Source organism: Caretta caretta, chromosome 4 (genome assembly GCF_965140235.1).
Source record: "Caretta caretta isolate rCarCar2 chromosome 4, rCarCar1.hap1, whole genome shotgun sequence".
Classification (NCBI taxonomy): Eukaryota; Metazoa; Chordata; order Testudines; family Cheloniidae; genus Caretta; species Caretta caretta.
In genome coordinates, this window is record NC_134209.1 from 154,061,143 (window position 1) to 154,084,282 (window position 23,140).

The following is a 23,140-nucleotide window of genomic DNA, read 5'->3' on the forward strand; positions in this document are numbered from 1 at the left end:
TTAGATCATCTGTTTCCAGCAGTCATCCTGGACAGGGATTCAGTGAGGAATGACCCCTGATTAACTCACTTCCCTGCCTTAAATAGGATTTACATATGGTGGGAATCCTTTGTTTCCCAGCTTTATCCCCCACCCTTATCAGAGGAAAAATACTAGGGGTCCAAGATGGAGTCCAGTACCAGGTGACAGGATCACATGACCCTGCAGTGTCAAAGCAGCCAGGAGTCAAATATTGTTTGCAGCATCCCAGGAAGCTTCTCAGGAAGGTGGTAGATTAGCATCTTCAAAGTCCTATTGTTCTCCCTAATGGCCCATTCAGGCTTATTGCATTCTGTCTGGTGGGCATTCCCCAGGTGTAAACGCACTTGTAATTGCAAAAAGAAAAAGAGGACTTGTGGCACCTTAGAGACTAACAAATTTATTTGAGCATAAGCTTTTGTGAGCTACAGCTCACTTCACTGGATGCTACTCTGAAACCTGCACTTGTAATTGTTACATAGTCAGTATTCCTAACTTCAGATACAGAAATGAAACATACATACAAATGGGATGATCACATTCAGAAAATCAGAACCTTTCCAATGATACATCACATGACCCATCTTGCCTAAAGCACATCTTAGTTATGCCATATTCATATCATAGGAATATCTCTATGGAGAATATGGGATGTAGTGTCACAGTGCAGAACAGACAATTACCTGTGATCACCGCAGGCATCCCTGCCTGGATTCCACATACAAAGCACACTGCTTCCTCAGGTGTTGAGTTGATTTACACAAATAACGCCTTCTCAGGCCATCACTCTGGGCCGGGAACCTTGAGGCAACCATTTCCGGGGTGGTAGGGGCTCAGACCCAACCCCTCACCTGGGACAAAGCGGGACCCCCCCCTTTACCCTGCGTGTTTCCCATTCCTCAGACCTGCGCTTCACAAATGGCCTCGCTTGCACAAATAGATCAGCTGCATGGGCTGCATCTTTTAGTCGCTGGGGATTTATCCCACACTGCAGCTCTTACTTCAGCCAGCCCCAGGCATCAAAGAACTTCTCTTGGCTAAATAGGTATAGCAAATTTTCATAGTCCTCTGCCTCTTTATATCTCATCCATTTCCTTAAATGATCACACATTTTATAAATTTATTTCCCATGACTTATTTTATCATGTTTTTTGATGTTTCTAAATTTTAGGCAATATTACTCTGGGATTATTTGAAACCTTCTTGATACAGTATCTCTGAATAAATCATAATTCACAGATATTTATCAGATAGACTGGGAGGCAACATTGTCATTTTCTGTGTGTCAAGAATTTGGAGTACTTCACATGCATCCGATGAAGTATCCGATGATGCATCTTCATGCATCCGATGAAGTGAGCTGTAGCTCACGAAAGCTTATGCTCAAATAAATTGGTTAGTCTCTAAGGTGCCACAAGTACTCCTTTTCTTTTTGCAAATACAGACTAACACGGCTGTTACTCTGAAACCTGTCACATGTCATAGAATCACAGAATCTTCGGGTTGGAAGAGACCTCAGGAGGTCATCTAGTCCAACCCCCAGCTCAAAGCAGGACCAACCCCAACTCAATCATCCCAGCCAAGGCTTTGTCAAGCCAGGCCTTAAAAACCTTTAAGGAAGGAGATTCCACCACTCCCTAGGGAACACATTCCAGTGCTTCACCGCCCTCCTAGTGAAATAGTGTTTCCTCATATCCAACCTAGACCTCCCCCACTGCAACTGGAGACCATTACTCCTCGTTCTGTCATCTGCCCCCACTGAGAACAGCCTCCTCCTCCACTGAGAACAGCAATACTCCAGATGTGGCCTCACCAGTGCCAAATGGAGAGAAATAATCACTTCCCTTGATACGCTGGCGATGCTCCTACTAATGCAGCCCAATATGCCATTAGCCTTCTTGGCAACAAGGGCACACTGTTGACTCCTATCCAGCTTCTCGTCCACTGTCACCCCCAGGTCCTTTTCCGCAGAACTGCTGCTTAGCCAGTTGGTCCCCAGCCTGTGGCAGTGTATGGGATTCTTCCATCCTAACTGGGGTTATTTAAAGTGAGGGGGGATTTCATAGCAGCCTTCAACTACCTGAAGGGGGGTTTGAAAGAGGATGGAGCTTGGCTGTTCTCAGTGGTGGCAGATGTGAAGCAGCGAGGGCACAGCAGGCTCAGGGGAGGGGGCAGGAAGGGGTGGAGTGGGGGCAGGGCCTGTGGCAGAGCCAGGGGCTGAGCAGTGAGCGCTCCCCGGCACACTGGAAAGTTGGTGCCTGTAGATCCAGCCCCGGAGTCGGTGCCTAGACAAGGAGCCACCTATTAACTTCTGAAGAGCCCATGTGGCTCTGGAGCCACAGGTTGGCCACCCCTGGGCTAGATGGACCATTGGTCTGACCCAGTCTGGCCACTCTTTTATGTTCTTATGTGGGTGCACGAGGTCAGCCAGTAGCTTAGGAGCGAGCAGCCATCTGTTTCTAAGGTGTGGAGAGAGAATTCCGTGCTTTAGTCCCAGCTCTCAAATGCAGGCTGAGTTGCCCTTTGAGCAGCCCCTCCCAGCTGTGAGTGGGGCCACCTGCATGATTCCTCTTGTGCTGTCTGTCCGGCTGCTGCCATTGTTGGGGGAGGTCCCTTTTACAGTGCCAAAGCTGCGTTTGACACAGACCCTGGGGCACTCTGAGTACTCACCATGCAAAGGAGTATAACTGCCAGGTGACCTTCCTTTCTGTCTCCTGCATGGTGATCCCAGGAGTGAGACCAGGGCAGGGCTGCCCGGACTCTGGACATGACGTGTGTCTTGCCTTTCAGAGGAAGGTGAAGGGGCATGTGCAGATGATTCTGGAGCAGCTGCTGCGCACTGTCAATCGCAGGGTGATTGTCCTCGACCAGGAGCACGACCTAAGAGTGAGTACCACTGCTTGCTCTGTGCGGTTCTGGGGAGCTGCAGGCATCTTGGAGTGAGCCTGGCCCCTGAACGGGCCCTGGTGAGTGCAAAAGAGTGTGCTGGGGTGCTAAGAGGTGGGGTGGTAAGAGCTTCTCATGAGAGTCCCCTGCTATTGGTGCTATTCATCCTGCAGCAGCTTGATCAGGATGAGGCTCTCGGTGTTACACAGAACCCCTGGAAAATCCATCAGCCCAAGACCGAACACGGCACATGGGGAATTCATGGTAGGAGCAGATACTGTGGCAGGGTGGAGTCCTGGGTCGACCCTCATGGGGTGCTGGCAGACGGCTGGGCCTCATCTCGTAGTGGGAGGTTCCTTCTGTGGAGGTGGGGCCGTAGGGACATCCCGAGGTTGAAGAATGTGAGTTCTGAGGACAGGTGAAGGGAGCTGGGCTCCTTCCAGGAACAAGGTTTACTTGCTGGGCCTGAATCACCATTGGAGTTCTGCTTCAGAGTGGTAGCCGTGTTAGTCTGTAAAAACAACTAGGAGTCCTTGTGGCCCCTTAGAGACTAACAAATTTATTTGGGCATAAGCTTTTGTGGGCTAAAACCCATTTCATCAGATGCATGGAGTGGAAAATACAGTAGACAAGTATAAATACACAGCACATGAAAAGATGGGAGTTGCCTTACCAAGAGAGGGGTCAGTGCTAACAAGCCAATTCAGTTAAGGTGGAAGTGGCCTATTCAAAAGGGGTGAATACCAAGGGAAGGAAAATCACTTTTGTAGTGCTAATGAAGCCAATGCAATCAAGGTGGCCAATTTCAAACAGTTGACAAGAAGATGTGGGTATCAGGAGAGGGAAATTAGTTTTTGTAGTGACCCATCCACTCCCAGTCTGTATTCAGACCTAATTTGATGGTGTCCAGTTTGCAAATTAATTCCAGTTCTGCAGTTTCTCATTGGAGTCTGTTTTTGAAGTTTTGTTGTTGAAGAATTGCCACTTTTACGTCTGTTGTTGAGTGTCCAGGGAGATTGAAGTGTTCTCCTGCTGGTTTTTGAATGTTACAATTCTTGATGTAACATTGATGTAACTTAGGACGGAAGAACCCAATGCACAGCTACAGACTAGGGACCGAATGGCTAGGCAGCAGTTCTGCGGAAAAGGACCTAGGGGTGACAGTGGACGAGAAGCTGGATATGAGTCAGCAGTGTGCCCTTGTTGCCAAGAAGGCCAATGGCATTTTGGGATGTATAAGTAGGGGCATAGCGAGCAGATCGAGGGACGTGATCGTTCCCCTCTATTCGACATTGGTGAGGCCTCATCTGGAGTACTGTGTCCAGTTTTGGGCCCCACACTTCAAGAAGGATGAGGATAAATTGGAGAGAGTCCAGCGAAGGGCAACAAAAATGATTAGGGGACTGGAACACATGAGTTATGAGGAGAGGCTGAAGGAACTGGGATTGTTTAGTCTGCGGAAGAGAAGAATGAGGGGGGATTTGATAGCTGCTTTCAACTACCTGAAAGGGGGTTCCAAAGAGGATGGCTCTAGACTGTTCTCAATGGTAGCAGATGACAGAACGAGGAGTAATGGTCTCAAGTTGCAGTGGGGGAGGTTTAGATTGGATATTAGGAAAAACTTTTTCACTAAGAGGGTGGTGAAACACTGGAATGCGTTACCTAGGGAGGTGGTAGAATCTCCTTCCTTAGAGGTTTTTAAGGTCAGGCTTGACAAAGCCCTGGCTGGGATGATTTAACTGGGAATTGGTCCTGCTTTGAGCAGGGGGTTGGACTAGATGACCTTCTGGGGTCCCTTCCAACCCTGATATTCTATGATTCTATGATGTCTGATTTGTATCCATTTATTTTTTTGCGTAGAGACTGTCCGGTTTGGAGTTCTGCATGCCAAGAATGCAGAGCGGATTAAATCTCAGGGTTCAGGGCATCAGCTGGTCATAGAGTCTCTGTCCACACAGCCAGTGGGTGCAAGCCTCCCAGCATTGGGCAACAGACTTGGGCTCCTGGGGCTCATGCTCTAGAAATAGCTGAGTAGGGAGTGCTTTGCAGAATCCTGGGTATGTCTATCCAGTGGCTCAGGCTCTGAGGCCCATCCCCGCTTCCTAGGCTTCAGAGTCCAGGCTCCAGCCTGAGCCGCAGCCTCAGATGGTTATCGGCTCAGCTATTTCAGAGCACTGCTTGGAGCCCCGCTAGCCCGCGACCGTTGACCTGGGCTGAATGAGAGCCTTGCTTTCATGGGCTGCATAGACGTACCCTGGAGCACAGCGCTGCTCAACTGATGCATCAGAGTTAGGGCCCTGCTGGACTATTTGGTGAAATGGCCTAATCAAGTAGGTGAGGAGCTACGAGGCAAGATGGCCCCATGGCTCACTTGGTTAGCCAGTGCCTTGATGTGGGGAGCAGATCTGATGTGCCAGCAGGTGGGGGAGGGGTTCAAAATGAAGAAAGAACTTGATAAATGTATACCTTCAGATCAGCGGCACTGCTATGGGTACCCGCATGGCCCCACAGTATGCCAACATTTTTATGGCTGACTTAGAACAACGCTTCCTCAGCTCTCGTCCCCTAACGCCCCGACTCTACTTGCGCTACATTGATGACATCTGCATCATCTGGACCCATGGAAAAGAAGCTCTTGAGGAATTCCACCATGATTTCAACAATTTCCATCCCACCATCAACCTCAGCCTGGTCCAGTCCACACAAGAGATCCACTTCCTGGACACTACAGTGCTAATAAACAATGGTCACATAAACACCACCCTATACCGGAAACCTACTGACCGCTATTCCTACCTACATGCCTCCAGCTTTCACCCTGACCACACCACACGATCCATCGTCTACAGCCAAGCTCTGCGATACAACCGCATTTGCTCCAACCCCTCAGACAGAGACAAACACCTAGAAGATCTCTATCAAGCATTCTTACAACTACAATACCCACCTGCGGAAGTGAAGAAACAGATTGATAGAGCCAGAAGAGTTCCCAGAAGTCACCTACTACAGGATAGGCCTAACAAAGAAAATAACAGAACGCCACTAGCCGTCACCTTCAGCCCCCAACTAAAACCCCTCCAACACATTATTAAGGATCTACAACCTATCCTGAAGGATGACCCAACACTCTCACAAATCTTGGGAGACAGGCCAGTCCTTGCCTACAGACAGCCCCCCAACCTGAAGCAAATACTCACCAACAACCACATACCACACAACAGAACCACTAACCCAGGAACTTATCCTTGCAACAAAGCCCGTTGCCAACTGTGCCCACATATCTATTCAGGGGACACCATCAAAGGGCCTAATAACATCAGCCACACTATCAGAGGCTCGTTCACCTGCACATCCACCAATGTGATATATGCCATCATGTGCCAGCAATGCCCCTCTGCCATGTACATTGGTCAAACTGGACAGTCTCTACGTAAAAGAATAAATGGACACAAATCAGATGTCAAGAATTATAACATTCATAAACCAGTCGGAGAACACTTCAATCTCTCTGGTCACGCAATCACAGACATGAAGGTCGCTATCTTACAACAAAAAAACTTCAAATCCAGACTCCAGCGAGAAACTGCTGAATTGGAATTCATTTGCAAATTGGATACTATTAATTTAGGCTTAAATAGAGACTGGGAGTGGCTAAGTCATTATGCAAGGTAGCCTATTTCCCCTTGTTTTTTTCTACACCCCCCCCCCCGACGTTCTGGTTAAACTTGGATTTATGCTGGAAATGGCCCACCTTGATTATCATGCACATTGTAAGGAGAGTGGTCAGTTTGGATGAGCTATTACCAGCAGGAGAGTGAGTTTGTGTGTGTATGGGGGTGGGGGGGGTGAGAAAACCTGTATTTGTGCTGGAAATGGCCCACCTTGATTATCATGCACATTGTAGGGAGATTTCAGAGTAACAGCCGTGTTAGTCTGTCTTTGCAAAAAGAAAAGGAGTACTCCTTTTCCTTTTGCGAATACAGACTAACACGGCTGTTACTCTGAAACTTGATAAATTGGCTAGAGATAAATCAGTCCCACTGGGCACGGGCCAGGGCAGGGGTTAGAAACCAGGGGCTGAATGTGAGTCTGGGGAAACTGGAATAACAGGGAGTTAGTGCATGGCAGCTTAGCCCAAGGGGGACTGCCCAAACTGCAAACTGCTGGGTCTACGCTCTGTGTCCTGCTGACAGTGACGCTCTTGCAGCAGCGGGAAGTCAGTGGGGATGACTGTAAACCAATAGTGTAGAGGAGCAATGGCGGCTGAAGCTCAGCTCGCCTCTCAGTGGAGGGGCCTGCTGGGATCTGAGGACAGTGTTGTCCTCCCGTTCTTGATTCTCACTGACAAGTGCTGCTGGAGGCAGCGAATCTGGAGTGACGGGCATGGCAGAGTGGTGCTGTGAAGCTCACTGAGCCTCTGGCTCTGCTATGTTCTCTGTTTGGAGTCTGCCTGAGGATCTCTCCAGCAGGTCGCTCTGCTCAGGTCTGTGCATGTTCAGGCTGCTGGCAGCCCCTTGGCGGGATGTTTGGATAGGCATGCCCAGGACTCTGCTGCTGTTACACTGATCCCTGTGAGTTAGCACCTTAATTCCGGGAGCTACTGTAGCAAGTAGTAAGACACCTGCTCAGAGAGTTACTAGTTCAGTCTGACCCCATGGTTCAAGGAGTGAACAAGGCTCTGCTCTTTAATGGTTTTGGTTTGATCCTGAGATGGGTTTCAAGTGTATATTTTGAGATATCCCCCTCTTCAGCGAGTCTCTCACAATTGGCAGGCTCAGACTCCCTTCACTAGAATCACTTCACTGCTGCAGTGTGGATGGGCTGTTTTCCAGGCATAATCTGTGCAGTTTCTCAGGAGAGCTCTGATTGGCTTGCCTGACACAATGGGTGAGGAAGCTCTTCCAGCTCCAGATCACCAGCACTGTCTCTTGCTCATCCTTAAGTGGCTTTGCTTGCTAAATAGATTGCGGATTCAGTCCTAAATGCTCCTCTCTGACCTTGGGGGTAATGGCCTTATGGACAGTTGCTTAGCTAAGCTATTCTGTATCCAGTTCTGCCCTCAGGCATTGTGTCAGTGTTGTAAATGAGGCAGACAGGGTGTGGCCCAGCTGGTCATAGCATCTCCTTTCATACCCTTCTCTCCAGCGCTTTTGCGGAGGGGGAGAGATTGTAGCTCTGAACCTGCCAGTCTGTGACAAGGACCTTTAGAGTGTGGGATCCAAGCGAGTGAAGGAAGCTTGGTGGGGATCAGGTGGGATTTGAGCTCACTAGCACTATGTTTTTTGTTACCCTTTCTTTTGGGTGGTGTATTTTGGCATCCCAGGGAAGTGAGGGCAGAAAGGAGCGGTAATGGAGCTACATGCATAATTTATAATAGTAGTAATGAGGAACACTGGATGAGGTAGTTGGAGACCAGTTTCAGTACAAAGAGAATCTAACCCTTTGACCTGATCCCAGCCATCTCCACTTGAATCTTTGCCAAGACCTGAACCATCTGAGTTTCAGAAATGCTGTCTGGTAGCTGTCTTGGCCTGACTTATCAGGCCAAGACAGCTACCTCTGTACTCTGTACTCCCTGGCTCCACGCAGAGGTGCAGGGCTGCTTCATGACTGGCTGTTCCTAGGGGGTGAGCAACAGTCAACATCTTCCCAGAGCCTGTTGTTGCAAGTGCGATTTCCAGCTCTGTTGTGTGTACTCCAGGGGTTTGGAAGCTTCTTATGAGCACAGAGCCAAACTGACCCATAGTCCTTGTCAGCGTCATTGAACCTGTGTGTAATGGGAAGCAGATGGGGGCATGAGGGAAAGAAGCCCAGGGACAGCTCTGTGATCACTTTCTGCCCCCTTCCCTCAGAGCCGTAGCTCCCCATGCCATGAGGGAACATCTGTTTGCACTGTCCCCCAGCAGCCCCTGGCTCTGTTCTCTGGTACACCCGAGTGCCTCTGTTTGCCATGCTGGCCTGTCCGGTGACCCCAGCAACACGGGTACACCTCTCAGAGCTCCCATCCCACCCCCCGTAGGAAATGCCTATCCTCACCCAGGTATCTGCCCTGCTCATCCAGAGCACAACAGAATAATCATTTGGCTAGAGATGTTGCCTCCTTGCGAAGCCTCTGTTGGCTGTAGGGGATTGTGAAACTGCACAAGCTAAAAGCTTCACTGATTTAGATGCCACAGCCAGGGACCTGCCATCCTGTCCTGGTGCCCAATACATCCCAGGTGAACGATCTGACCAAGGCCCACAAGCACCCTGAACATAGGCACCCATGGGACCCTTTCAGCAGCTGCGTAACGGGGAGGGGGATACAAGGTACCGAGAACCTCTCAGCTGTGACCTGGTCATCTGCTTCTAAGGAAAAACTGCTCATGGATGCTCACAAAGCCTGCAGGCCAAAGGAAGCTCTTGCCTTCCGGAGTGCTGGGACTTATGAACCATGCAGCTGGAGTTTCCTGGCTACTTAACCCCACACCAGAGACCTAAGCTTCCCCTCATCCGTGCCACACAGGGTGAGAAGGGCAAAAATGGTTCCATCCAAAATAAATAGGGTTCCTGGTGGGTTAAGGTCATACGGCGAGACATATGTTGTAATTCAGGGCAGATGGACGTGGGTTAAGGGCAGAAGGCTCAGGGTGGGTTAGTGTTATATCAATTCCAGAAGACCCATGCAAATTCTCTGCTGAGCTCCTTAGTCTGTTTCAGATGGGTGTAACCTGGAGCTTGCATGGATCCCAGTCTCTTCTTGACTGGGTTTGTGATCCTTCCCTCACAGGACTTGTCCAGGCTTGGGGTTGGGGTTGACAGTGAACAGTGCATTGGCCATAGCAAGTCTCAGACACCTGAAATGCTGAGACTTCAAATGTTCTTCAATGAGATAAATTCTGTCTTTGCTGCTGGAGCCAAGTGTCCCCCTACAGGAGACGAGCAGCTGCCATTGACTTCAATGGGTATTGAATTCTGAGGCCTTCTTGGGGCCCAGCCTCCCTTCCAGCCCGTTGTCATGCACAGACAGTATCATTCAGAGGCCTCTGTGCTGCTCTCAGCCTCATGGGATTTCTGTAGAGCCCTCTCTTTTCCCACTCTCCTGGCCTTTGTGCAGCTCCAGGTTGGCTTTTCTGAGTACGGCAACATCTTGCTGACGTTGTGTGGAGCATTAGGAAGTGTTTTCTGTGCCGTGCTCAGCATGCTGACGTCGCCCACTGGCTGCTTCCAGCCCTCTTTGATCTGGGACCCTCATTAAACTGACATTGCATTTCTCCTCTCATGGGCAGCCTTGAAAAAGCTGGAATATTTGAGCTGCTAATTGCTTTCTTGTATTTAGTCAGTGAATCCTGCAGCCAGGGAGCCCTCAACTTCCTTCCCTGCGAGCCAGCTGCATGTGGGACAGAGAGTATAACTTCTAGGTTTGGCTTCCCCTCCCCATCCAGACTCAATACCACAGTGCTTCTGATTAGAGGTAGCAGGTCACAAGTGATCAGAACTGGTGGTGTGAAATGAGTTGGGCTGGTCTCAGCTATGCCCACAGCAGGCAGGTGCACACATCCCCACTGGTACTATCTGCTCTTTCATTAGCAGGCTCTGCAGAATTCTGAGGAATGTAAAGTGAGTGAATGAGTCTCAGATTTCTGAACAGGTGAGAACCCAGGGCTCATTCACTGGCACTTGCCTATGTACCAGTTTCCTCCAGTTTCCAGTGTTGGCCTTTCTCCCAATAGCTGCATCCCCCTGCCAACCGTCTGATCCAGGAAACTCAAAGGTCGGGTTCCCCCATGCGTAACCACATGCAAGATCTTTGCGATGTTCACATAGCATGGAGAAAGTTTCACACTGTGCTGCATTTCGTGAGGCTCTTTGTGCCTTCATGTCCTGACGGCAGTGGTTGTGAATCGCAGGAACTGCAGCTCTCTGACTAATCCCTGCAACTCGTGATTTCAGAAATCAACGCTATAAGAAGGTGCTCTCAACCCAGAATGCAGAGGACTTAGTTACCCTGTCACCTGGACAGCAAGCCAGACTGGGGTGGGACACTTGATGACCATTGGGGTGAAGGGGAATGGTGCTATGCTGAGGAGAACTTGTAACACAGACCCCCAACTTTTCTGTGTGTAAAACACAATTGCAGGGCCTCTCATTAGGCAGCTGAAACAGTCGCCACTGAACTCTGAGCCTGGAAGTGACAAACCTCCAGGTACTTTTGATACACTGAAGTGATTGAAAGGCAGCTGCTGGCTGTTCTGTGGGGAGCCATGCCGTAGAAACGCGCTTTTCATTACACAGGGAAAGGGGAGATGTAGCCTGACGTCAGAGCTACAGAGATTGGAAATGCTGGGGGTGCCTGCCCTTGGAGATCAGAGATGGAGGCAGGGGTGTTAACCAGCTGTTCAGCTACACTGAAGGGAGCCCTAGTGTAGACAAAACTCCAGCAGCTTTCAGCATGTTTACCATGATGGCAGTGACACCCTGGGTGCATGGAGGGAGTGTTATCTCCATGCCTTCTTTGTTAATTGCACCCCCAAATACTCCAAACAGCAGGAGCCAATCACTGCCTTTTTAAGAACAAAAACTTGCTGGCAAGAGCCTGTGTAGTGAAAATAGCATCTCCCTAGAGTTTATTGATTTCTCATTAAGTGCGGTGGTGTTCCGCCTCCTGCCTGTTATTTACACAGGGGCCTTAGTATGTCAAACAGGGGAGAGGTAAGAATACAAAAGCTGGTGCTACCCAAACCCTAGACTCAGAGAGAGGGAGAGAAAGGAACAGAGTGCTTGGTGTGTCAGCAATAGAACGTCTCTTTGGCAGTGGGGACCTCACGCATGTCCTCTTGCCTTGGTGATGTGGCCTTTGCATCCCCCCCCTCAGGTAGCACCATGGGTCACAGGAACCAGAAACATTTGCGCCTGGATTTTTTGGAGTCCAGTTTTGCAGGCAGCTTCGGCATCGGGGACAGCTCTTGCCAAGTCGGTGTGGTGGCCCGGGCTATCGTGGGGGAGCTTTGCCTTGACTCACTCTCAATGCTGCTCAGCACCCTCTGGAAGCGGCCTTCCTGCTGCCGAAAATCATGTTCGACACTGTAGAAGACACAGAACAAAGAAGAAAATATTAAGAAACATTTCATACAATAGGTTTCAGAGCAGCAGCCGTGTTAGTCTGTATCCGCAAAAAGAACAGGAGGACTTGTGGCACCTTAGAGATGAACCAATTTATTTGAGCATAAGCTTTCGTGAGCTGCAGCTCACTTCGTCGGATGCATTCGACGAAGTGAGCTGTAGCTCACGAAAGCTTATGTTCAAATAAATTGGTTCGTCTCTAAGGTGCCACAAGTCCTCCTTTTCCTATTTCATACAATAATAATTCAAGGACAATCAGTAGTGGAGTCCTCTTTCCACAAGCTACCCCTGCCCTGCCCTGCCTGGATCCACCTTGCCAGGGGAGTTTAGTGTCCATGCCCCTTCAGGCCTCAGTCTCGGCTGAGACTGTTAACAAGCTGGGCTAGGGGCTTTTATGATGTGGACACCTGTACTGGCCTGAGACATCAACACATTTCCCACCAGCCGCTGAGCTGATGTCAGATGGGAATGATTTCAGCCCCATGGAGCACTAATGAGCTTACATGAGAGTAACAGTCAGCAGTCTGTCCTCAAAGATCCTGACGTACATTAACTAATTAAGTCATTTATAGAACAACTTTTCTCCCACTGGGTCCCAAAGTGCTTCAGAAACTTTTCTGACTGTCCAGACTATCCCTAAGGATCACTCACCCACAACTCTGGGGTTAGCCACAGCAGCACGCACCAGAGCTAGAAAGCAACTCTAGCCTTTGAGGGGATGCACAGTTATAACAGACAGTTATTCTATATGAATGTGTGATCAGGGTCCGTCGAACCACCACTCCACCCCAGCAAACCCTCGCCCATCAGCAAAGGCTTACCTGGGCCATGCACTGTGCCCAGGAAGCTGTACTCCCTCGCTCAATCTAAAAGGAAAGCACCAGAGCATGGATCTAGACTGTTCTCAGTGGTAGCGGATGACAGAACGAGGAGTAATGGTCTCAAGTTGCAGTGGGGGAGGTTTAGGTTGGATATTAGGAAAAACTTTTTCACTAGGAGAGTGGTGGAAGAAGGCTTCAGTGCTGAGCCTGAGCCCCTTTCAGCCTATCATATCTTCCAGCCCGTCTCAGAAACGAGGCCCTCTCACAGTCAAACATGGCTCCACCAGCCCTCCCGCTAAACACCTGTTTACAACAACGGAGCTCGAGTGAGGCAGAAAAATCAGAGAAATTAGGCATGAAAAAGAGAGCATCTACTCACTGCTTTGGTAGGTGCTGGGGACTGAGGTAACATGGTACCTCCCCTCCTCATATCACCTGGCTGGGGAAGCAGGAATGCGGGCTTTTAGGCAGTAGACCTCTGCCTAACATCCCTTCTGTACTCCAGGGCAGGATGGAAACTTGCCACAGTGAGAGAAGCCAGGTCCCTGCCCTGCTCCTTTGGGGAGTCAAATAAGAATGGAGCAAGAAGGAATTCTTCCTCTGGCCTTATGGCCCCTGGGGCAGCACATTCCTGGTGTCACTAGGCCCCGATGTAAAGAAGGCTGCGGGAGCGGTGTGTAAAGGGTTAATGTATGTCCTAATGATTGAAGGGAGGTTTGCACACCCCATGCTCTGGCTGATCCACCCCAAAAGCTGCCCCCGGATGCTCTTCCCCTTAAGGAATTGAATCTTGCTGTCTCACAGCGGATCAGAGCCATTGTTCTATCTACAGGCAATAGAAGAATGGCTGCTGTTAGCAGGAGACCTGCATTCTGTTCCCCCATGTGACTGTGGGGAAGGCATTCTCTCTCTGGGCCTCAAGGAGCCTTAGCCCTGTTCCTGTGCGTGTCTTTTCTACGTGACTGTGAGCTCCTCAGGGCAGGGGCAATCTGTGCTGTGCCTAGCACCGTGGGACCTTGATCTAAGTGATGCCAATAATAACAGAAAAGGAGGACTTGTGGCACCTTAGAGACTAACCAATTTATTTGAGCATAAGCTTTCGAGCTTATGCTCAAATAAATTGGTTAGTCTCTAAGGTGCCACAAGTCCTCCTTTTCTTTTTGCAAATACAGACTAACACGGCTGTTACTCTGAAACCTGTCCATAATAACAGAATGAGCCTTTCCCACTGTACGCCAGGGGCTTGAGGAACGGAGCTCTGTAGTGGCCAGAGGGAATGCCCGTCTCCCTCAGTTGCAGTAGGAGCACTGACTTGTTGGCAGAGCAGGCAGAGACTCCACCATTAACCCTCAGCTATTGCACTGATCTCCACTTACCCAGCCTGCACCTCACCCTGATGTCTCCTCTGTACAGTCTCAGTCGCCCAACATTCCTTGCAACAGAACCAGACTCTCAGCGTCTGGAAAAGGTCACAGGGTCCAGGCATGACGCTGTTCTAGTGTCCATTGCCTTGTGCCTGTAGGGGTCCTACTAGAGCACTTTGTTCATCATGTGGATGGCAGCTAAGCCCAGAGGGAGCCCACAGTCAGAGACAACAGTTATACAATCCACCTCCCTCAGCTGTGACATCCCTCCCAGTCACAGTGCCCACGGAGACAGACCTGTCAATCCCCGTTAGCACTGAAATCCCCCACTAGCTATACAGGAGGAATTTGCTGTCAGCTCTCGTGTAAGCAAGCACAGAGCAAGAGATGCACAGCAAGGCACCTCCAAAGAGAGACATGCACACTGCAGCAGGGAGAGACGCCCGCCCACAGCTGTGGAGGAGAGACAGAGTCCTGTATGCAAAGAGAGGTGGGGGCAGAGGCATACACACAGGCAGAGATGCACCCACATGAGCACACAGCATTGCTCAGAGACCCACCCATCAGAGTGCCATTCAGCCTTTAGTGACACAAACCGAATAAGCGTCATTAATGATCAAATGAGCACATGCACAGACGTGGAAAGAACCTTAGCCACACACACAGGGACACCCAGCCTGACATACACAGTGAACAGCTGAGAGTACCCCCCCTCCCACAGGGTAATGGGGACAGTGTCCCCCAGCCCTCCCTCATTCACAGACCAAGTAGCAGCTGTCCCATTCCCTTCCCTCCCCCTTCCGCTTGCTCAGGGCTTTGTGGCTTCTTTGCCATGGACTGATTTGGACCTGGGGAAAGAGGGAGACGGAGACAGGCACTCCCTTGCCCCCAGGCACAGAAGACTAAGAGCTGGGCCCCTGGGATCCCACACTCCACCCGCTAGGAGCCATTACCCAAGGAGGAGGCATGTCTGGAGGGGCGGGGGGAGTGCCTGCCATAGCAGAGAAGCAGCACAGGCTGATGGGGCTCAGCAGTAGGTGACAGTTTGCAAGGGGCTGTCACTCCTCATGCAGAGCTTTCACATGACATTCACCAACAGTCTCACTTTCCAGCAAAGGCTCTTTAGCTCAGTCAGATGGGAGGGGCACAGACTGCTGGCCAGTGAAAGGGGAAAGAAGCTTAGGGAGCTCCCCAAACAGACATGCAGCTCCACTGGCACCCCTCGATCTCACCCCTCAGAGCCTCCCTATTCCAGCCATGGGCTCCCCTCACGCACAGGACATAGATTTTAAAGCCAGCAGGAACTATCATAATCAACCAGTCTGACCTGCATAACACAGGCCAGAGCAGTTCATTGAGCTGGAGCATATCCTGTAGCAAGAGAGCCATCGAATCTTGATTTAAAGACTCCAAGCAAGAGAGAATCCACCATATCCCTGGCTAAGTTGTTCCAGTTACCCTCACGTAAACAACATTGGCCTGCTAAACCCAGGGTTGTGAGTTCAATCCTTGAGGGGGCCATTTGGGATCTGCGGCAAAAATTGGGGGGATTGGTCCTGCTTTGAGCAGGGGGTTGGACTAGATGACCTCCTGAGGTCCCTTCCAACCCTGGTATTCTATGATTCTATGTGCCTTAGTGTACTTTGAATTTTTCTCACTTCCAAGCATTCCAGCCACTGGATTTCCCATGCCTGCTGACTCGGACTCCTGGGGCTTGGGCTGCAGGGCTGTTTTAATTGCAATGTTTCAGTTTCCTATCTGAATTTGTCTAGCTTCAACTTCTAGACACTGGATCATATTTACCTTTGTCTGCTAGACAGAAGAGCCTGTTAGCAAATATTTGATCCCACTGTAGCTCTGCCGATGCTCCTCAATCTCAGCCCATAGCCTTACCCCTGCTGTGTCAGGCCTTGCCTCGCCCTGCACAGCTCCCCGGGCACAAAAGCACAGCTGAAAGTTCTGGAGTATGTGCACTAAGTGTGCACCCATCCTGTGTGCCTGGCCCACTTTGAGACGTAGAGCATGGTTTATATTGCGCAGCAAACAAAGCTGAACATGAGCTTTTGACACGGTCTCCCACAGTATTCTTGCCAGCAAGTTGAAGTATGGGCTGGATGAATGGACAATAAGGTGGATAGAAAGCTGGCTAAATTGTCCGGCTCAACGGGTAGTGATCAATGGCTCCATGTCTAGTTGGCAGCCGGTATCAAGTGGAGTGCCCCAAGGGTTGGGTCTGAGGCCGATTTTCTTCAATATCTTCATAAATGATCTGGAGGATGGTGTGGATTGCACCCTCAGCAAGTTTGCAGATGACACTAAACTGGGAGGAGAGGTAGATACGCTGGAGGGTAGGGATAGGATACAGAGGGCCCTAGACAAATTGGAGGATTAGGCCAAAAGAAATCTGATGAAGTTCAACAAGGACAAGTGCAGAGTCCTGCTCGCTTACAGACAGCCCCCCAACCTGAAGCAAATACTCACCAGCAACTACACACCACAGAAACACTAACCCAGGAACCAATCCCCGTAGCAAACCTCATTCCCTGCTCTGTCCCCATATCTACTCTAGCGACACCATCAGAGGACCCAACCACATCAGCGGCTCATTCACCTGCACGTCTACTACTGTTATATATGCCATCATGTGCCAGCAATGCCCCTCTGCCATGTACATTGGCCAAACTGGACAGTCCCTTCGTAAAAGAATAAATGGACACAAATCGGAGATCAGGAGTGGTAACCTACAAAAGCCAGTAGGAGAACACATCAATCATCCTGGACATTCTATAACAGATTTAAAAGTAGCTATACTTGACCAAAAAACCTTCAGAAACAGACTTCAAAGAGAAACAGCAGAACTAAAATTCATTTGCAAATTTAACACCATTAATTTGGGCTTGCATTGGTACTGGGAGTGGCTGGCTCATTACAAAAGCAGCTTTGCCTCTCCTGGAATTGACACCTCCTCATCTGTTATTGGGAGTGGACTACATCCACCCTGATTGAATTGGCCCTGTCTCACTGGTTCTTCACATGTGACATAACTCCCTTCCCTTAATGTGTCATTATATAATGCCTGCATCTGTAATTTTCACTCCATGCATCTGAAGAAGTGGTGTTTTACCCAGGAAAGCTTATGCCCAAATAAATCTGTTAGTCTTTAAGGTGCCACCTGACTCCTTGTTGTTTTTGTGGATACAGACTAACACGGCTACCCCCTGATACTTGCTACAGACTAGGGACTGAGTGGCTAGGCAGCAGTTCTGCAGAAAAGGACCTAGGGGTTACAGTGGACAAGAAGCTGGATATGAGTCAACAGTGTGCCCTTGTTGCCAAGAAGGCTAACAGCATTTTGGGCTGTATAAGTAGGAGCATTGCCAGCAGATCAAGGGACATGATTGTTCCCCTCTATTCGACATTGGTGAGGCCTCATCTGGAGTACTGTGTCCAGCTTTGGGCCCCACACTACAAGAAGGATGTGGAAAAATTGGAAAACGTCCAGTGGAGGGCAACAAAAATGATTAGGGGCTGGAGCACATGACTTATGAGGAGAGGCCGAGGGAACTGGGATTGTTTAGTCTGCGGAAGAGAAGAATGAGGGGGGATTTGGTAGCTGCTTTCAACTACCTGAAAGGGGGTTCCAAAGAGGATGGAGCAAGACTGTTCTCAGTGGTAGCAGATGACAGAACAAGGAGTAATGGTCTCAAGTTGCAGTGGGAGAGGTTTAGGTTGGATATTAGGAAAAACTTTTTCACTAGGAGGGTGGTGAAGCGCTGGAATGCGTTACCTAGGGAGGTCGTGGAATCTCCTTCCTTTGAGGTTTTTAAGACCCAGCTTGACAAAGCCCTGGCTGGGATGATTGAGTTGGGGATTGGTCCTGCTTTGAGCAGGGGGTTGGACTAGATGACCTCCTGTGGTCCCTTCCAACCCTGACATTCTAGGATTCCCCAGTGACCCAGCTATGGCTGACAAGATTTCCTCGCACTGGACTCTTCCATCTGGGTGCATCAGGCCTGCAATGACCCTCCTGGGATACATCAGCACCTCTGTCCTTCACCCATGTCTCACACAGGGAGGAGCTTGCAGGCCAGGACTCCCCGGGGCATAGGGGCCTGTTGAGGAACCGTTAGGTTGTGTCTGTTTGCACATTGCTCCTCAGCCCCTACTTTCATAGGCGCCGACTCTGTGGGTGCTCCGGGGCTGGAGCACGCACAGGGAAAAAATGGTGGATGCTAAGCACCCACCGGCAGCCCCCCATCAGCTTCCCTTACCCTCCCTGTGCTTCCTGTCTGCCGGTGGCTCTGGAGATCAGCGCCTCCTCCTCTCTCCCCGTGCCTCCCACCTGCTGCGATCAGCTGTTTCGTGGTGTGCAGGAGGCTGGGAGGGATGGGGGAGGAGCGAGGATGTGGCATGTTTGGGGGAGGGATGGAACTGGGTAGGAAGAGGCAGGGTGGGGATGGAGTGGGTGCAGGAAGAGGCGGGGCAGGGGTGGGGCCTTGGGGGAAGGGGTGGAGTGGAGGAGGGGCCTGGGGCAGAGACAGGGGTCAAGCACACTGGGGTTGGTGAGGTGGCTCTTACCTGTAGATGATGCAGGCGCAGTCCCGGCAGGTCCCACAGTTGGCGATATCCTGCCCTGTCCGGTATGAGTGTCTCCTACAACAGAGCAGAAGCCCCATGAGCAAGGAGCCCTGGGGTTGCTGTTCCCAGTGTCTCTCAGTCCCCTCCCTGTAAGAACTCCCCAGGGGTCTGTGACATCACTCCATTGCCATAGGTAGGACAGTGATGTCAGTGAGGCAACGCAGCAGGAGCCAATGGGCCAGGGTGATCAGAAAATGTCCTGGAGAACTGCAACTGGCAAGAAAGAGAGAAGGGGCATGGAGAGCATCGTGACGGAGTGGCTAATGAAGAGAGGCTGAGCATCCGGACCACAGACAGCAGAGTTGTGGGTGGGGTGGCAGCACCACTCACAGCTTTTGGAGAGGAGGGCAGGGAAGCTTCCAGGATCTTGGCTATGGGAGAGGAAGGCTGGGTTCTAGGAACCCAGGACTCCTGGGTTCCACCTCTCATTCTCCGAGGGAACCCTGCATGCCACTGCTTTCTCCTCAGCACAATAGAGACAGTGGCTCTGACCCATCTCTGGGAGGTAATGCCATCGTGAGCAGAGGGTTAGGATAAGCTCACTGCCTGGCCACTGATACTAGATGGTTTGCATAGATTCCCCGGGCCAGAAGGGACCATTGTGATCATCTAGTCTGACCCCGCGTACAGCACAGGCCAGAGACCGGCCCCACAATAATTCCCATAGCAGAGCTTTTAGAAAAACAGCCAATCTTGACTGAGAGATTGCCAGTGATGGAGAATCCATCTCGACCCTCAGTAAATTGTTCCGAAGGTTAATTACTCTCACTGGTAAAAGTTTCCACCTTATTTCCAGCCTGAATTTGTCTATGTTCAGCCATTGGATCGGGTTATACATTTCTCTGCTGGACTGAGGAGCCCCTTATTAAATATTTGTTCCCCATGTGATATTTATAGAGTCCCTGCTCCCAGGATAGAGTCCCCCATCCTGTAAGTGTGGCTACGTTCTTTGTTGCTAGATGTACACATTCTCATACAGCCATATTAGAATGCATATTTTTTATTCACATCCAGGTTGTCAAGGGATCTAGCTCGCTCTCTAGCAGTGACCTGTCCTCTTCACTATTTACCACTCCCCCCATTTTTGTATCATTTAATTTTCAGTGCAGGGCCAAGCTGGGTTGGGACCCTTCCCAGCCCTTCTTTGACTCAGAACGGACTTTGTGCTTCTCACAAGATTGCAGATCAGGGTAGTAGGAGCAGTAGAAGGCCTGATCCCCCTGCCATGTGCCAGCCCTACATGATCACCCTGCTGGAGCTCCTCCTCATGGCAGCTTAGCAGAGAATTCGGTGGTCCTTTGCACGCTGAGCTCTCTGGGAAGGCTGTGGCCTCTAGAAAGCCTGGGGTGAATCCCACCCCAAACACCACACACTTTGTACCTGTGCCCTGCATAGCTGACAGTGTGAGAAGCGTGGAGACAGAGCCCCTTGTTGGTATAATGTAGCGTTTGTGGGATGAGGAAACCATTAGAAGGATCAAGCTGGATGGACAGATAAAGACAGCCAGCCTGGGTCAGCCCCATGACCCATCTAGCCCAGTCTCCCATGTCTGACAGGGGCCAGGACCATTTGTCTCTGCGGAAGGTGTAAGAAACCTTGCAGTAGGCAGAAGTGGGCTCATCTGCTCCAGCTGAGATCTCATCCAGCCTACGAGGTGATAAGCCCTGCCTCAGGGCTGGAGCCAGTCCTTTTCAGGACTTGCTTCTGAGCATCAACTATTCACACACACGAGTACATTCCTCTGTTCTCCACGCAGATGCCCAGCCCCTCTTTAAATCTTGATAAGATCTTGACCCTAACACCATCCTGTGGCAGAGAGTTCCAAAAAATAATTACACTGTGTGTGAAAGTATTTCCTTTGATCGGTTTGAATTTCCCTCATTCAGTTTCATTGACTGTCCGTGTGCTGTGAACCAGGGAGAACAGGAGCTCCTGCTTCCACCACCCATCTCCAGCCCATTCAGTACTTTATAGACCAGTCTCCTCTAATGCATCTCCTCTCTAAGGGAACAATACCAGGCTGGTCAGACCCTCATGGGAGAATTTGTCCAAGACTCAAATCATTCTTGTTGCTCCTTCATCTCTGAGCCCCCACTAATTCCGCAGTACACCAGGTGAGGTGAGATGGCCAGTACGGCACACAGTATCCAGATTCATGTTAAATGCCAAAAGGCTAGCAGTGATCACATGACTAATATAGTGAACATCAGTGTAAATGGGATAGGACCTGAGGCTAAAATAGGGAAAGAACAAGTTAAGAATTGCTTAGACAAGTTAAATGTTTTCAAGTCGGCAGGGTCTGGGGAAATACATCCTAGAATATTTAAGGAACTGGCTGAAGAGATCTCTGAGCCATTAGCAATTATCTTTGAGAACTCGTGGAGGACAGGAGAGATCCCAGAGGACTGGAAAAGGGCAAATATAGTACTTGTCTATAAAAAGGGGAATAAGGACAACCCAGAGAATTATAGACCAGTCATCTTAAATTCAATGCCCATAAAGGTAATGGAGCAAATAATCAAACAATCAGTTTGTAAGCACCTCAAAGATAATAAGGTGATAAGTAACAGTCAAAATGGATTTGTCAAGAACAAGTCATGTCAAACCAAGAAGCCTTGTGGACGAGGGGAAGCAGTATATGGGATATATCTCAACTTTACAAAGGCTTTTGATAGTCTCACATGATCTTCTCATAAACAAACTAGAGACATAGATCTTAGACAAACCAACAATAAGGTGGGTACACAAAAAGTTGGAAAACCGTTCCTGGAGAGTAGTTATCAGTGGTTCACTGTCAAGTTGGAATGGCGTACTGAGTAGGGTTCCATAGGGATATGTTCTGGGTCTGATTCTAGTCAATATCTTGATCAATGATTTGGACAATGGCATGGAGACCACGCTTATCAAGTCTGGGGATGGTGATACCAAGCTGGGAGGGGTTGGAGGATAAGATTAGAATTCAAAATGATCTGGACAAACTGGAGAAATGGTCACAAATAGATAGGATTAAATTCAATCAGGACAAATGCAAAGTACTCCACTTAGGAAGGAACAATCAATTGCACAAATACAAAATAGGCAGTGACTGCCTAGGAAGGTTTCAGCGCTGTAAAGTAGCAGTGTAGACAGTGCCCCAGCACTGGGAGCCACTCCCCACGGGGGTGGGTTTTTTACAGCGCTGGGAAAGCTCTCTCCTAGCACTATGCCGCGACTACATAGCCATCTTACAGCAACATACCCTTAGAAAAAACTCCTCCTTATTTCTAGCCTGAATTGGTCTAGCTTCAGAATTCAGCCACTGATCTCATTCTGCCTTTGTCTGCTAGATTAACGAGCCCTCTGCTCCCCATGCAGGTAGTAACCGATTGTGATTACATCCCCTCTTATCCTTCTCTTGGATAAACTGCATAGACTGAGCTTCTTAAGCCTCTCACTATGAAGGCCGGTTTGTCAGACTTCGAATCATTGTAGCTCTTCTCTGGCTCCCTTCCAAATTTTAACATTCTTTTTGAAATGCAGACACCAGAACTGGCCAGGCTTCAGGCACATTGGTAGAGGTGGATGTTCTGGTATCCAGATAGGAGCAGACTCACACTATGTCCCCATGTCTGGCATAGAATCATAGAATATCAGGGTTGGAAGGGACCTCAGGAGGTCATCTAGTCCAACCCCCTGCTCAAAGCAGGACCAATCCCCAACTAAATCATCCCAGCCAGGGCCTTGTCAAGCCTGACCTTAAAAACTTCTAAGGAAGGAGATTCTACCACCTCCCTAGGTAACGCATTCCAGTGTTTCACCACCCTCCTAGTGAAAAAGTTTTTCCTAATATCCAACCTAAACCTCCCCCACTGCAACTTGACACCATTACTCCTCGTTCTGTCATCTGCTACCACTGAGAAGAGTCTAGATCCATCCTCTTTGGAACCCGCTTTCAGGGAGTTGAAAGCAGGTATCAAATTCCCCCTCGTTCTTCTCTTCTGCAGACTAAACAATCCCAGTTCCCTCAGCCTCTCCTCACAACTCATGTGTTCCAGTCCCCTCATCATTTTTGTTGCCCTCCGCTGGACTCTTTCCAATTTTTCCACATCCTTCTTATAGTATGGGGCCCAAAACTGGACACAGTACTCCAGACGAGGCCTCACCAGCGTCAAATAGAGGGGAACGATCACGTCCCTCGATCTGCTCGCTATGCCCCTACTTATACAGCCCAAAATGCCATTGGCCTTCTTGGCAACAAGGGCACACTGTTGACTCATATCCAGCTTCTCCTCCACTGTAACCCTGAGGTCCTTTTCTGTAGAACTGCTGCCG

At 49.8% G+C, this 23,140-nt stretch overlaps 2 protein-coding genes across 6 annotated transcripts in view; one reads left to right on the top strand and one right to left on the bottom strand.

Annotated features, from left to right (window-relative positions):
- LOC125635193 (dedicator of cytokinesis protein 2-like) overlaps positions 1-23,140 on the top strand; it is a 344,043-nt gene that overhangs the window by 191,835 nt on the left and 129,068 nt on the right. For all 3 annotated transcript variants that reach the window (XR_012668261.1, XM_048846557.2, XM_075128207.1), the window contains exon 28: positions 2,809-2,904. Coding sequence is in view for 2 of the 3 variants with exons in the window: in XM_048846557.2 (XP_048702514.2) it covers positions 2,809-2,904 (96 nt within the window). In the remaining variant the exon portion in view is untranslated. The remainder of the gene's footprint in view (positions 1-2,808; positions 2,905-23,140) is intronic.
- The window catches only part of LOC125635196 (uncharacterized), a 38,149-nt gene continuing 26,493 nt past the window's right edge, over positions 11,485-23,140 (bottom strand). Inside the window, exons 3-4 of one of the 3 annotated variants that reach the window (XM_048846570.2) lie at positions 18,770-18,844; positions 11,485-11,967 (exon numbers count right to left, since the gene is read on the bottom strand). In XM_048846570.2, coding sequence (XP_048702527.1) covers positions 11,772-11,967; positions 18,770-18,844 — 271 coding nt within the window. In that variant the 3' untranslated portion in view covers positions 11,485-11,771. Of the gene's footprint in view, positions 11,968-18,769; positions 18,845-23,140 lie in introns of those variants that run through there. The other 2 variants (XM_048846571.2, XM_048846573.2) reach the window with 2 other exon arrangements.